The sequence below is a fragment of the Pteronotus mesoamericanus genome, unplaced genomic scaffold, assembly GCF_021234165.1.
Source record: "Pteronotus mesoamericanus isolate MK-2021 breed Mesoamerican mustached bat unplaced genomic scaffold, CSHL_Meso_final contig_50, whole genome shotgun sequence".
In the NCBI taxonomy this organism is placed as follows: domain Eukaryota; kingdom Metazoa; phylum Chordata; class Mammalia; order Chiroptera; family Mormoopidae; genus Pteronotus; species Pteronotus mesoamericanus.
This window is the reverse complement of record NW_026555186.1, coordinates 18,544,631-18,557,438: the sequence shown is the minus strand read 5'-3', so window position 1 is coordinate 18,557,438 and position 12,808 is coordinate 18,544,631. Positions and strand designations below refer to the sequence as shown.

Genomic DNA, 12,808 nt, shown 5'->3' with positions numbered 1-12,808 from the left:
ACTGAGGTAAGCAGAATATCACAGTACAGGATATGCCCGAATATCACAGCACAAAATCTGTCTGAGAATCAGTTTGATACCTAAAAACTTAGGTTTTTGACATTTGCCAGCAGTCCAACAACATGCTGGCCCTGTGCCATTATGGCCTGGTGCCAGCCTGATGTAGAGCCAGGCTAAAAATAGCAACCAAGCAGCAGCTGGAACACATAGGTCCCTGTGACCTCAGCTTTATTTCCTTAAATCAAGGGAGGTTTAGAGGGGAGGGGACAACTGTAGATAGAAAGGAATGGAATACATTCTCTTCACTGGTACTTCCTACCTCTTTGAATTTCTTGCCTTTTTTCCTACCACTCCCTCCTACTGCTCTCTCCCTTCACACCCTTCTCCATGTCCAAAAAAGGAAGGGAGAGAGGAAGGGCAGTAAGGGAAGAGAGGGAGGGAGGGACTGGAGCTCTGAGGCAGGTTGGGTTCAGAGGCTGCTCCATCTCTTGCCCTCAAGTCCTACTTGATTCCACCATCACAAAGCACTCATTTCAATCCTCAGCCTTAGGCGGGTCTGTAGAAAGTATAGAAAGTGTAAGACAAAAGTTACACAGGTGATAATTGGGGGAGGGAAGGAAGAAAGAACTAGTGAATGATGGCAAAAGCACAAAATTTTAAGTGCTAAGGAAACTTAAAGAATGCTTTAAAAAACAAAAACAGAAAGAAACAGGGCAAGAAAATTTTTTTTTCAAAGTCCTTACAGCCATCAGATCATAAACCTCTGGTAAATGAGTTTTAAAGGCTTTTATTTTATGACAAATACTTATAAAATTCATGACCACTTTCTTTGTAGAAATGAGTTATATAAAGCAGTAGCAGGATGCAAAGGTTCAGCAATAACAAATACAGTGCACTACCTTTCACCTCCTACAGGCCTTTACAAAGATCATTAACACCAGAAGAGGTTCCAGGCTCCGCCCTTTATATTGAAATTATAAAACACCCATACTTCATGTATAAAAATGCTCATCACTGTTAGCAAATACTTAACAGGTACAACAAGACACACATAGCTTTCTAAATTGTATTGTGTAATTAAATTAAGTACAAAAATTTAAACCTTCCATCTGTAGACTCACTCTACATGCTATCCTCCTATGCATGTTTTCTCTATAATACTTTCCAACATTATGGATCTGACACCAATTAACAATGAAAAATGCTTTAAGTAAACAAACTGTTAAATAAGCCAGGACCAGTCAGTGAGTCACCTGAATTCTAAGCACATTAATTCACTACAGGAGTTTCTTCCAATTTATCTGATCAGCTTATCCAGTTAGTGAAAATTGCAATGTTCTGGCAGATTCTACTGTATCCTTCCAGGTAACATCCTTCCAACAAACTCCCTCTTTCCAAGAGTTTATGTCTTTTTACCAGCAATAAGAAATAGTATAATTTTAATCGTAACATTTCAAAAGGGCCTTACATGAGATAAATATGTAATTTCTTAAATGTAGCTTGAGAAATTACCTTCACTGAATACATACCACAATTAGATCTAGCACGCATGTTATCTGTCTTTCAAAAGTTAAAAATGTCTGATAGAAGATGATCAGTCACACCATGCAACCTATACTCCAAAGCTGAAATTCATTCATAAAAGGCATTTTTAAAATACAGGTTTTCAAGTCAAACTTTAAAAATACACATTGTAAATCATAGCTATGAATACAATTTAAAATTCTGGCCTCTGTGAAAGATACTCTAGAAAGCAGCACGAGACTATAAACGTAAAGATGAACTTTCTTTAGATTCATCTTCTTTCATGATGATGCATCACACACAGTATTAAGATTAGAGAGTAGGAGTACCAGCCAAAGATGTTGTATCTGGCTCCGTAACTTACCAGTCTTTGTGACGTTTAGCAAAAGTTACTTGTGCTTTCTTCCTATGCTTCAGTTTCCTCATCAGTTAAGAGGAGAAAATAAAAGCACCTCATAGAACTATTAAGAAATATAAAGTGCTTGGAACAGTATCTGGCACACAGTTAATTACAATGAAAGTGTTAACGGCTATTATTACTATTAGTAAATTTTGTTGCAGTATTAGGAAGCTCACCATAAATCATGTTCAGCTCAGTGAAGAAAAGTCCCAAACCAAAAAGGCCTTTAAAACTAGAGAAGTTACTAAGTTTTGAAGCCACATCAATTACATGAAGTGTGTCTAGAGCACACTGACAACAATAAAAAACGATCAAGAACAGGTCAAATAACAGACATTACCAGCTAAGTTTTCATAAACAAATTCAGAGCAGTCAGATTTCTTACTGGGTGTTCACTTCTGTTGTTCTACATAAGCACTTTAAACTTTCAGTAAATTCTTTATTATATGGGTGTATGCATATTTTCGTGTACATTCACACAATATAGTTTCAGAGTTAGCAATAACTAAACTTTCTTGAACTTTAATCTCATTTTAGAACATCTCTACAATTTCCAAAAATGTCTATAAATGTTTTTACACTACCACGTATTTTGTATGCTAGAATCACTGCTTTAAGTGTAGCTATTAGAATGTCGCCTAAAATTAAAATGCTGTCTAGAAGTACTTTTATAATATTAAAAAAATTAGCCAACTAATCTCTCCAACAGTCCAATTTATATTCTAGAATATTGTTCTGATTTCTGAGATTTTTCTGAGGCTTACCAAATATTCCCAGCAAATTAAAAGGCAGCCAAGCAGTGGGAAAAGAGACAAAATTTAATTTTGCAAATTACTCAATATATCTGCGCCTCAGTATTCTCATCAGCAAAATGGAAGGCGCTGTAATTGATGTCATCTTTTCATCTCAAAATCTACATAACTCTACAAGTCAATAATAGCTATCATGCAAAATATTTTATAGGAACAGCTTGTAATCTGTTAGCATATTTTAAGAAGAAACAGAATAGTGCATCTATACACAGAGGTCACTGGAATATGCTTGAGGTAACCATACTAAAATGGCACCTGGGTCATTTGTCTTCTTTTCTGCTCATTTGTGATATCAACTTAGTTACAAATACATAAATACATAGATACATAAGTATTAGGGGACACAAAACTAGTTATTCATTTAAGAATTCCACAAATATAAAAGAGCATACTCTTAATAGCTTGCTTACTATCACCTGAAAGTCAGTTTTTCAAAATGAAAAGCAGATTTTTGCACTGCATTCTCTCCAAAGCTTGCTTCAGCTACCCTTTTTAGATGAAAAAAAACAAAGGAATCATCCTATTTTTAAAGAACTGAAAAGCATGCACAAAGCATATTTTCAGAACACTAGGCACTAAAAGCAAAAACTGGAAAGATACTAGTATTTGTTAAACAAATTTAACCAACACACTTTAATTTTGAGACTGACTAGGATTGAGAAACAAGAGTCACTTTTCATGGGACAAGGCTATGTAACATTTTTTCCCAAAATATCATTTGATACTGATTTCTCGAAAAGTCTTTCCACCCATTTGAAGAAGGAACAACTCATATTTCCTAATTTACAGTAATCCCTGAACATTTAGTTAGATATGTCAAAAAATTAATAAACCAAGAAATTTAAATTAGGTCTTTTTTTTTTTTTTGTCAAAAAGCACCATTCTTAAAATTGTATCATAGTTAGTTGAAAGGTAACTAAAAATGGTTTTGTAGGTTCACTGTAGTTTATTACCATTTAAAAAAACAGCAGCCTATAATCTGCTGTTTCTAAAATGTTTATACTTACCTATAATCTGCTTTCTTTTCTAGGATATTTGTCCTCTTAAAATAACAGTTGAAGGTCAACAGCAATTCAAGTTTAATGATTACCCTATAAAAATTTTTAACACGTGATTTTGCTTTAGCATACGTATATGTAAGCAAGCTTCGTAAAGTAAAACAAATTCATTTTGCATCACTGAAGAAAATTAATTTTCTAACACAAAAATATAAAGCATGTAAGCCTGTGGAATTAGTATAGATCCAATCATGCAATTTATAAAAGCAATGGCTTTCTTAAAAGAAAACACAAATCATTCCTCCACTGCCATCCTGTTCATTGAAATCACACATTCTTAACTGAACTCTTAATATGTAAGTGTGAGGAGAAAAAAAATACGCTGGTCTGTGTCTTTCCAAATGGAACATTTTTGAAGTTAGAATAGAGAGCAACTGATTACCCACTGTGAAAAGAAAAGAAGCCTAGGATTAACATCTTAAAAATTGGCCAAGACATATTTAAGACAATAATCGCTTGAATTTTTCAATTAATTCCAATAATTCTTCTATTAAAGCACATGTTCCACAGGCATCCTGTTGTTCATCTCTCTGCAAAAGGGATGAAATTCAATGCAAAGCTGAAATAAAACAATGGGAAGAGTATTTTCCTTTTTGATCCAAAGGGGTACTCAGAATACAACTGTGTGGCAAGAAATTAGAAGACTGAAGAGCAGTAGAAGCCTTTGCTTACTCCACATCTGTAATTCCACCTTCCAATATTGTTGAAATCTTTTAGCTACAAAAAGTATTGTTGTCTCCTGAATACCTTAGATTTGAACCAATACTAACCCCCAGAGGACTAAGTACTATAATAAATCTCAAGCTTTGTTCACCTAAAACTGAAAACCTAATTTCCCTCTGAACAAATGCTGTGCGCGTATGAGGGACTCACTTTCAAAACCTGATTTGTACGCAAATCACATCTGAATTCACACAGAACAATAATAAAAAATACGCATGCACCTAGTTTCAAATTTTCTTCTTTTGTGTACTTTTTCATTAATCAAAAGGCAAAAAAGTGTAAAATCTGATTTAAAATTATCTATATTTAGTCTTCAAAATGCATTCAATGAAATGTTCTATCATCAATGACAAAACATCCAATTCTAGAAGATATTTAGAATCACATCTTTATATAACAACCTCTAGTCTGTAAAGAAAATCAAAATAAAGGTGAATAAATTAAATTTAAATAAATTAGCTAACATTTTTATCTATCTTCACTCTAATAATGATTGCCTTTTACTATCTTGCGACCCCTTAAAGCACAAAATTTTAAGTTATGAATCTTAAAAGACCCTAAGAATGTGTTTACCAAAGTGTTAAGAATTCCGGGCAATATTCTTTTCTCCAAAAAGTAACCAGCAAGACAGACACACACACACACACACACAGAGAGAGAGAGAGAGAGAGAGAGAGAGAGAGAGAGACAGACACACACACACACACACACCCCACCCCCTTCTTTTAAAGCTTATCTATTTCTTTCTCATACAAAACTCTTGTTTAGAGATTTCTTGCTTTTAAAATGACATTTAGGCATAAATGAGGAAACTGAGTTTCAAAACCAAAATAAATTGAATATACACTAGGTCTTCAGAAAGAAACACACACGTATGCAGCACACACAAATACAAGTGAACTAAAAACACAAGAATAATTTTTCTAAGATTTTTAGTACAAAAATATAAGCTGCTAGTTCTAAGAAAAATCCAACCACAGGCAGACCTAAATTGAAAAGTAAACTTTCCCACAAAACCTTGCCCGTTCACTTAACTGCCTTTCTCCAAAGATACCCACTACTCAATGTTTTAAACAGAACCTGTTTTAAACAGAAATTGCAGCATACTATATGAACAATTGGCTTGTTTTTAAACAAAATATTCAAGTCACTTTCTCTTGTCAGCATGTATAAACCTATTTCAATTTTTTCCATGGTTGCATAGTATTCCATGAGTACTTCTTAATCAATTCCCTTCTGATACAAGTGTAGATTCCAAGCTTCTCAGTATTGAAAACCATACAGCAATGAGCATTGCTTACTGTATGGAACATTTCTGTGCACTCATGTTAATGTATCTATAGTATAAATTCCTAGAAATGACACAAAAATATTGTGCCAAACAGCAGGGAAGCACCATCCTCTTCTCCCACCTCCTCAATCCACTCTAAGTACTGCCTACCTATCTTGTTAGTCTTCGTCAATGTGAGAGATGAAGATAGCATGTTATTTTCACTTGTGTTTCTTTATAAAAGAGTAAAGATGAGTTACATTTAATCATGTGCATTTCTTTGTGAAATGTGTTACCCATTTCCTACTGAGTTATTCACCTCTTTTTTTAAACCAATCTTTAGGAGTCCTCTGTCAGCCTTTGGTCAAACATGCTAGAAATATTTGCCCCACTTAGCTGTTTGACTTGGTTTATCATGTTTTCAATCCTACAGAAATTTTTAGACATTTTATATGGTTGCATTTATGTATTTTCCTTTATAATTCAAATTTCAGCTTATATTATGTAAGTTCTTTGCCAGGGGAAATTTTTTATGTGACTTCCACATCATTACTTAAATGGTATCAATATTTACATGCAAGCACCTTCAACAATAGCTCCAATATATTGTTACTTAACAAAAATAATCCAACTACACTTCATCTAAAACTTTCTATAATCAACTGACGGAGAGCTCTGCATCAATTAAATACTGATTACAACTATGACACCAGAATTTTATTTCCTGTGAATGTTTTCTTAAATTCTAGGAGTTGAAAAATAACTAGCAAATATAGTTAATTTCCAGTAAGTCTCAATTATCTGTCCCTCAATCCTTAAATAATCTTCAACAGCGTAAATGTAAAATAAAGTCCAACAACTAGATTTTCCCTATTGTAGCTATAATTTAGTCATCTCTACAAAAGTCAATGAATACTCCCTATACAAACAAACTTGTAATCTTGCAATATCAGAAAACTGCTTATGACGCTATCAACACTGTACTTTGTTCTTTCCCATTTCAAGTCCTGAAGCAAAAAAAAGAGTTCTACCTCAAATCACAAAATTATAAAATAAGCCTCTTGAGTTAGTATACCAATTCAAACCACCACTTAGAGCTAAACTGGATGGTTAATCTAGCCACTCTCCATTCTCCACTTTAAAAAAAAAAAAAAAAAGACCTCGTCATAAGTTTTCTATCTCACAGTGCCAGCTACCAGGCATTTAACAGTCTTCCATCTCTATGCTGACACACGTAACACAACTTGGAAGTTAAAAAGATCGGCAGAACTGTGGGGGCGGGATGGAGAATATTTTCCACAATTTCTGCAGCACTTGCTTAGCATGCATGCATTTCCGAAGGAGTGGTCAACTCTTCAAAACTGTAAGAAGTATCACACTATCTCACGTGAACCAATGCCATCTGCATTCAGTGGTCTCCTTCCCTTTTGGGGACTCTTTAAAAAGTTACTATTTTCTTTTACAACTCACCCAGGCCTCTTCACTGATGAAAGCAGGCAAAGCCCACGCTGTGTGTCTGTCTCCTAGAGAAGATTGCATCTTTTATTTATCATTCTTTGGCTTTATTTTCACAATGAATTCCTGGCTTAAATGCAATCAGCCAAGAAACCCTCCCTGTGTGCTCTCCTGTCATTCCTCATTGCTTGCAAGCAGAATCAAGCACTGAAGGGGGATAAAAACCTCAACGTTGCCAGCCAAGCCATAAAAATTCGCAAACTCTAGTTGGTTATACTGACAACCCATAGTTGCCTTCAAACCGTTTCAACCCGGCAGGAAACAAGAGGAAAAACTTGAAAGAATGTTAATTAGATTAAAAAAAAAAAAAAAAAGGATGGATTGCCTCAAAATCTGAACCCCCGTAAAGACAGAAGGAAAGGGTGCTGAACCTAGGAAAGGCAACATTGGAGGATGCCTTTGGAAATAAATGACCATGCAGAAAATCACGTTTGCAGATTGCATTACAAGTCAAATTAACCAGACAGGATTAAAATAAATCTGAATTCTCTCTTGCGGCCCCTATCCAGACCCCCACCTAACTCCGAAACATAAAAATAAAAGGAACTGACAACGGAAAGAATTAAAAATCAGAGACTGATCCTTCCAAACCCCTTCACATTCATTAGGTACCCTGTTCACCGCTACAATTTAAACTACATAGCAATAGGAGAGGGAATAGAAAATATGCCATTTGCAGTAAGGAGAAAAATATGGGGAGGGGATAGTTTCACTAATAAGCATTGTTCTTTTCAGTCAGCTCAAACATCCCCATGGCTATGGCTGAAAAAGCTATCTGGCCCGGAAAGGGGGGGGGGGGACCTGGGGTGCGGTTAGGGTGGGGGAACAGGGAAAGCTTTTAAACTCGGTATTTGAGAAAACTCTCATGGTCTATCAGAGAAAGGAGGGCTGTACAGCTTTAAATCACAAGTCCTCTCTCGCCTTTGTCAAATATCTTCTACTTTACAAGCTCTGAAAAGAAATAGAGACTCTTTTGTTTGGTTTCCCCTTTTCGGCGGATGACAGAAAACTGAAAAGGGCACAAATAAACCTGAAAATCAGAACAAAGTGCAGGGTCGCGCCCGGCTACCCGGCGGCCGCGGCAGGAGGGACGCGGGAGCGGCCGCGGAGCCCCTCGGCCTCGCGCTCCTGCAGCCGCCAGCAGCGAGCGCAAAGCCTGTAACTGCTCCCCGGATCGCACCGAGCACCGGACTACCCAGCGCAAACCAAACTCAGGCGGCAAAGAGTCTTCGGGCACCGCTGCGGCCCCAAAGAAAAGAGAAGCACGAGACGCTCCTTCCCAGACTCGCGCCATTTAATTCGGGGTGTCCTGGGGGCAAGACGTCCCTCAGGAGATGGGTACAGCCCGCGGCCCCCTCCCTCCTGCGCTACTCCGAAACAGGATAAATGGGGAAGGGAAAAGACATTTAAATCTTCAGGCGGCCGACGGAGCTCGTTTTGGCCAGACCAGACACCGCAGCGACCCCGGAGCGTCGCGGCCGCTAACCCGTCGAAGCCCTTAGAGGAGCGGCCGCCGAGTGGTATAAAAATGTATTCCACTCCCCTCAAAACGAAGGGGCGGGGAGGGGGAAGAGGAGAAAGAGGAGCGAACGACAGACAAGGGGAAAAAAAGAGAGCGCAGCCCGGCCGCCGGCTCGGCCCCGGCCGGCATTGTCTGTGCGGCCCGCGCCCCCTCCCCCGCCCCGCACGGCCCCGCCACACACCCTACGCCAAAGCCCGGCAGTCCGCCCGCGCCTTTGTCCACATCCACCGCCCCCCTAAAAAAAAGGCAAGTAACCCTCCAGGATGTGCTCCTCGGGAGGAGGGCGGGGAACGGAGTGGGTCCCCGGCCCCCGACACCCACCCCGCCGACCCCGCCGCGGGGCGCGTCCTGCTGATTCATTTCCCACTCGCGCCGGCCCGTCCGGGGAGACAGGGGGCGGGGAGGGGCGGAAAGGAAATGGGCGCTCCGCTCGGGAGGACCGTCCGAGCCAGTGAGGGCACCGGGCAGGGGTGCGGGCGCACGCTGGGCTGAGGGGCTGACCGAAGGGGAGGGGGCAGGCGCCCCGCCCCCGAGGGACTGACGGACTGACCGACCGGCCCAAGGCTGCCCCGTGACTCACCGACTTGCAGGACGTTGTCGACGCAGCCGCTCTCCAACAGCGCGATACCCCGGCGGAAAGGCAGCCGTGTCTCGTCGCCACCGTCCGCCGCCCCGGCGGACCCTACCGACGGGACCCCAGCCCCGGCGACCGAGGTGGCGGCCGGCGAAGACGAGGAGCTGCCGCTGCCCGCGCCGCCCGCGCCACCGCCCGCGCCGCCGGGGCCGCCGCTGTCGTCGCCGGGGCCGCCCGCGGCGCCGCTGCCGGTGTTGAAGGACGAGTACATGCAGATCTCCCGCTCGCTGCGGGGAAAGGACCAGTAGACGATGCGGCGCTGCACCGGCTCCGGGATGCGCTCAAAGCGCTCCTCCACGCGCTGAAACGGCCACTTCTCCGCCACCTTGCGCGCCGCGATGTCCAGCAGCGACTCGGGGCTCTGGGTCTTGCCCGGCGGCAGCAACCCCAGCGCCGCGCCGCCCCCGCACACCGCCGCAGCCGCACCGCCCGCCCGCGGGCCCGGCCGACAGGCAGAGCTGTAGCCGCCACCCGCTCCTCCGCCGCAGCTGCTGCCCCCGCCGCCGCCGCCGACGCCGCCACCGCCGCCCGGCCGGCAGCACAGCCGTTTCGCGGGAGGAGGCTGCTGTCCGCGCTCCGCCATGACCGCGCCGCTTCTAACCCAACAGCGGAAGTGCCGGGACCCTATAAACGGCACAAGGAAGCGCGACACGCACACGCCGCCGCGACGCCACGCTGCCATCTAGGGTCCGCCGCACCTTGTACGGGCACAAGAGGTGGGGCCTCCGCCGTGACGTCAAGGCTGAGGCGGGGCACCAATAGGGGGACCTAGGGCCAGGGGCGTGGCCTATGCAAATAGCTGGGCAGAAACATAAATAGAGCGCTCGGCGGACACGGGGGTAGCGGGGGCGGCGAGGTTGGGTGCCGGTGGGGTGTGAGAATGTCAGGCTGCCGTGACGCGGTGGGGCGGGGCTCAGGTGGGGTTCCCGCGGGAGGGGGCGGGCCTCGGGACAAGCCCCAAAGTGGGTGGGTCTCTGCGCCCCCTGCTTCTCAACTTCCCCTTCCAATTCCCTACCTCCTTTTGATGTCCCACAAGTGAGGGCGCGCCTCGTGGGTCGCAGCAGGATGGAAGGGGAAATGTAGGGGGTGAGCCCGGGGAAGGGTCCAGGCTAAGTGAGGGGGCGGGGCCCGCGGGCCGAGGCCCCACCCCCCCGTCAGAACTAGCCCGCAGGGGAAAAAGCCTCTGGGCGGAGGAGGCGCTTTCAAAACAAAGAAATGCGGCGTGGAGCCCAGGGGACGGGGGTGGAGAGGAAGGCGGAGGACGAGCGGCTGTAGCCGCCGGGCTGCCTGCTTCCCCTCTAACTAGCTCGGGGGAACTCCCCCCACTCCCAGCCTTGGCTGCGGCGGCGCGGGGGAAGAAGGCGGAGGCTGCGCTCGGCGGCTGTTTTCCAGTTCACTTTTGTAGACCCGGGTGAGGAAGGAGAGCGCCCGCTCCGCTGCCCAACTTGACTGCAGCGCACGCAGCCCCGAGCCCCACGTCCGCTCGGTCCCAAGGGCTGGGCTGCTGGCCGAGCCGGCCAACGTGTCCAAAAACGCTCAGAGCTCTCGGAATCTACCCCGCAGCTGGGCGACACGCCTTCAGAGCGGGCCGCGGGCGACCTGCCCTCGCGCTCCTTCATCCCAGCGCGGAGCTGGGTAACTTGAACCGGCCCTCATCTCCCTTGCGGCCGCGCCGCCGAGACCCCGCTCCAGGCCCAGTGGAGGGTACAGTCATGCAGTGGATTTAGCAAACACACCTTTGTGAGTATACACGCCACGGGAGCGCGCGCACACGCCCCACGAGCGCGCGCGCACAGCCCAGTCGGCTGCAGACGGCGCGCCCGGGACGCTCGGCGGCGGACGGCGGCTGCAAGCGCTCTCAGTGCGCACTTAGACCTGCGGCCCGGCTCGGCGCCGGGTGCGGGGCTGCAGAGAGCCAAGGAGCTCTGGACGCGCGCCGCGTTCTCTGACGCCCTGGCGGCACCCAAACGGCCCATCCTCCCCGGGATAGGCAGCTTGGGGAGCAGGAGAACGAAAGCCAGTGAAGAGCGCAGCTCGCTGGCGCCAGGGCGCCGGCGAAGAAGAAGCGAGTACTGACTGGGCTGAACCAGGAACCCTGCGGACATTGTTCTTTGCACTCCGCAGAGCTCGGTCAAATCTGGGTCCAAGCCACGGACTTAATTAGCACGTTAGAGACGTCTTTACTCTTTGCCCCACCTTCTGTTTTTATTGTAAACCGTATTGCTGATACTATCGGTATTGTAGAAGATAAACTATCTCCTTTGGCACTTTCGCATCTATTAAGGTTATTGGCTGACACCTGCCTTCCTCGTTGCCTGAATTTAAAGGTATAGAGCGCTTCCGAGTTTTAAAGAAAATCTCCCACTCATGGCCGAGGCCCGAGAGACCTCGAGCTCCAGCTCTTGGCTCTTCCCGTTGTTAGGCCTTACCAAGCCTCGGGCTCCAAGTCCCAGAGGGACGGGACACTGGCAGACTTTTTTCATAGCTGCCGTACTTGTTAGGAAAATTTTGGTGACATGTTTTTGTATGTTCTTCTGGTATATTTTCTGGGCACCTCCTCAATGCTTAGGAAAAGGCCTGGGCAAAAAACTGGAAGAATATCTGGCAAACGGACCTCTTAAAAATAATTTTTTTTTAATTTTTAAAAAATATAGATGATAATACAAAGTAAGTCGAAAAGTAAAACACTACCCTCAAATTACAGCCATGATAGGACTTAGGTTTGTTTACCACCTTGTAGATTTCCAAGCATTTTCATATATATATACACACAGAAGTGCTGAACTGGAAAGTTAAAGATGACAAAGTTGGTGCCCCCAGACAGGGTAAGTGACTCATTCAGGGTCATAGGAGGTGTTGCTGGAAGAAATTAATTCATACTGAACAGGAAAATTAGACACCTTTGGAAGCCTAACGTTTAGAGACCTCAATTTTGTAATGAACCGAAGAGACTGGATTTAAGGCATTGTCCTACATTGGAAGGATTTAGTTTAATGTGAAGACAAATCCAGAGCCACCAGCTCAGCCTGACCCAGTTTTCCCTCTTTGTATTCTCTTACACTGAGACCACTCTTTTTTTTGAACTGTATTCCTCCCCGCCCCCATCCCGTTTTCCCTGACACTCTCCTATGCCTCCAACGTCTCCAGTTCCTCTCTGCCTTGTTTTTGGGTTTCTCTTCCTCCAAACTGTTTAATGCAGGGGTCCCCAACCAGGCCGCGAGCAGAGCTCGTTTGAGCTCCCCCTCCTGTCTCCCCGCCCCCATCCAAAGTGGGGCCAGCGAAGCTCATCTGAGCTCCGCCTCCTCTTCCATCCCCACCCACTCCATCCCACCCCATTCTACCCCATCCCA

The 12,808-nt window shown here is 44.9% G+C and overlaps 1 protein-coding gene across 1 annotated transcript in view; it reads right to left on the bottom strand.

The window, feature by feature from the left end:
* ZSWIM6 (zinc finger SWIM-type containing 6) overlaps nt 1-10,041 on the bottom strand; it is a 176,132-nt gene extending 166,091 nt beyond the window's left edge. The window contains exon 1 of the mRNA XM_054578394.1: nt 9,405-10,041. Within this exon, the coding sequence (XP_054434369.1) occupies nt 9,405-10,041 (637 nt within the window). The remainder of the gene's footprint in view (nt 1-9,404) is intronic.
* Between the last annotated feature and the right edge of the window lie 2,767 nt (nt 10,042-12,808).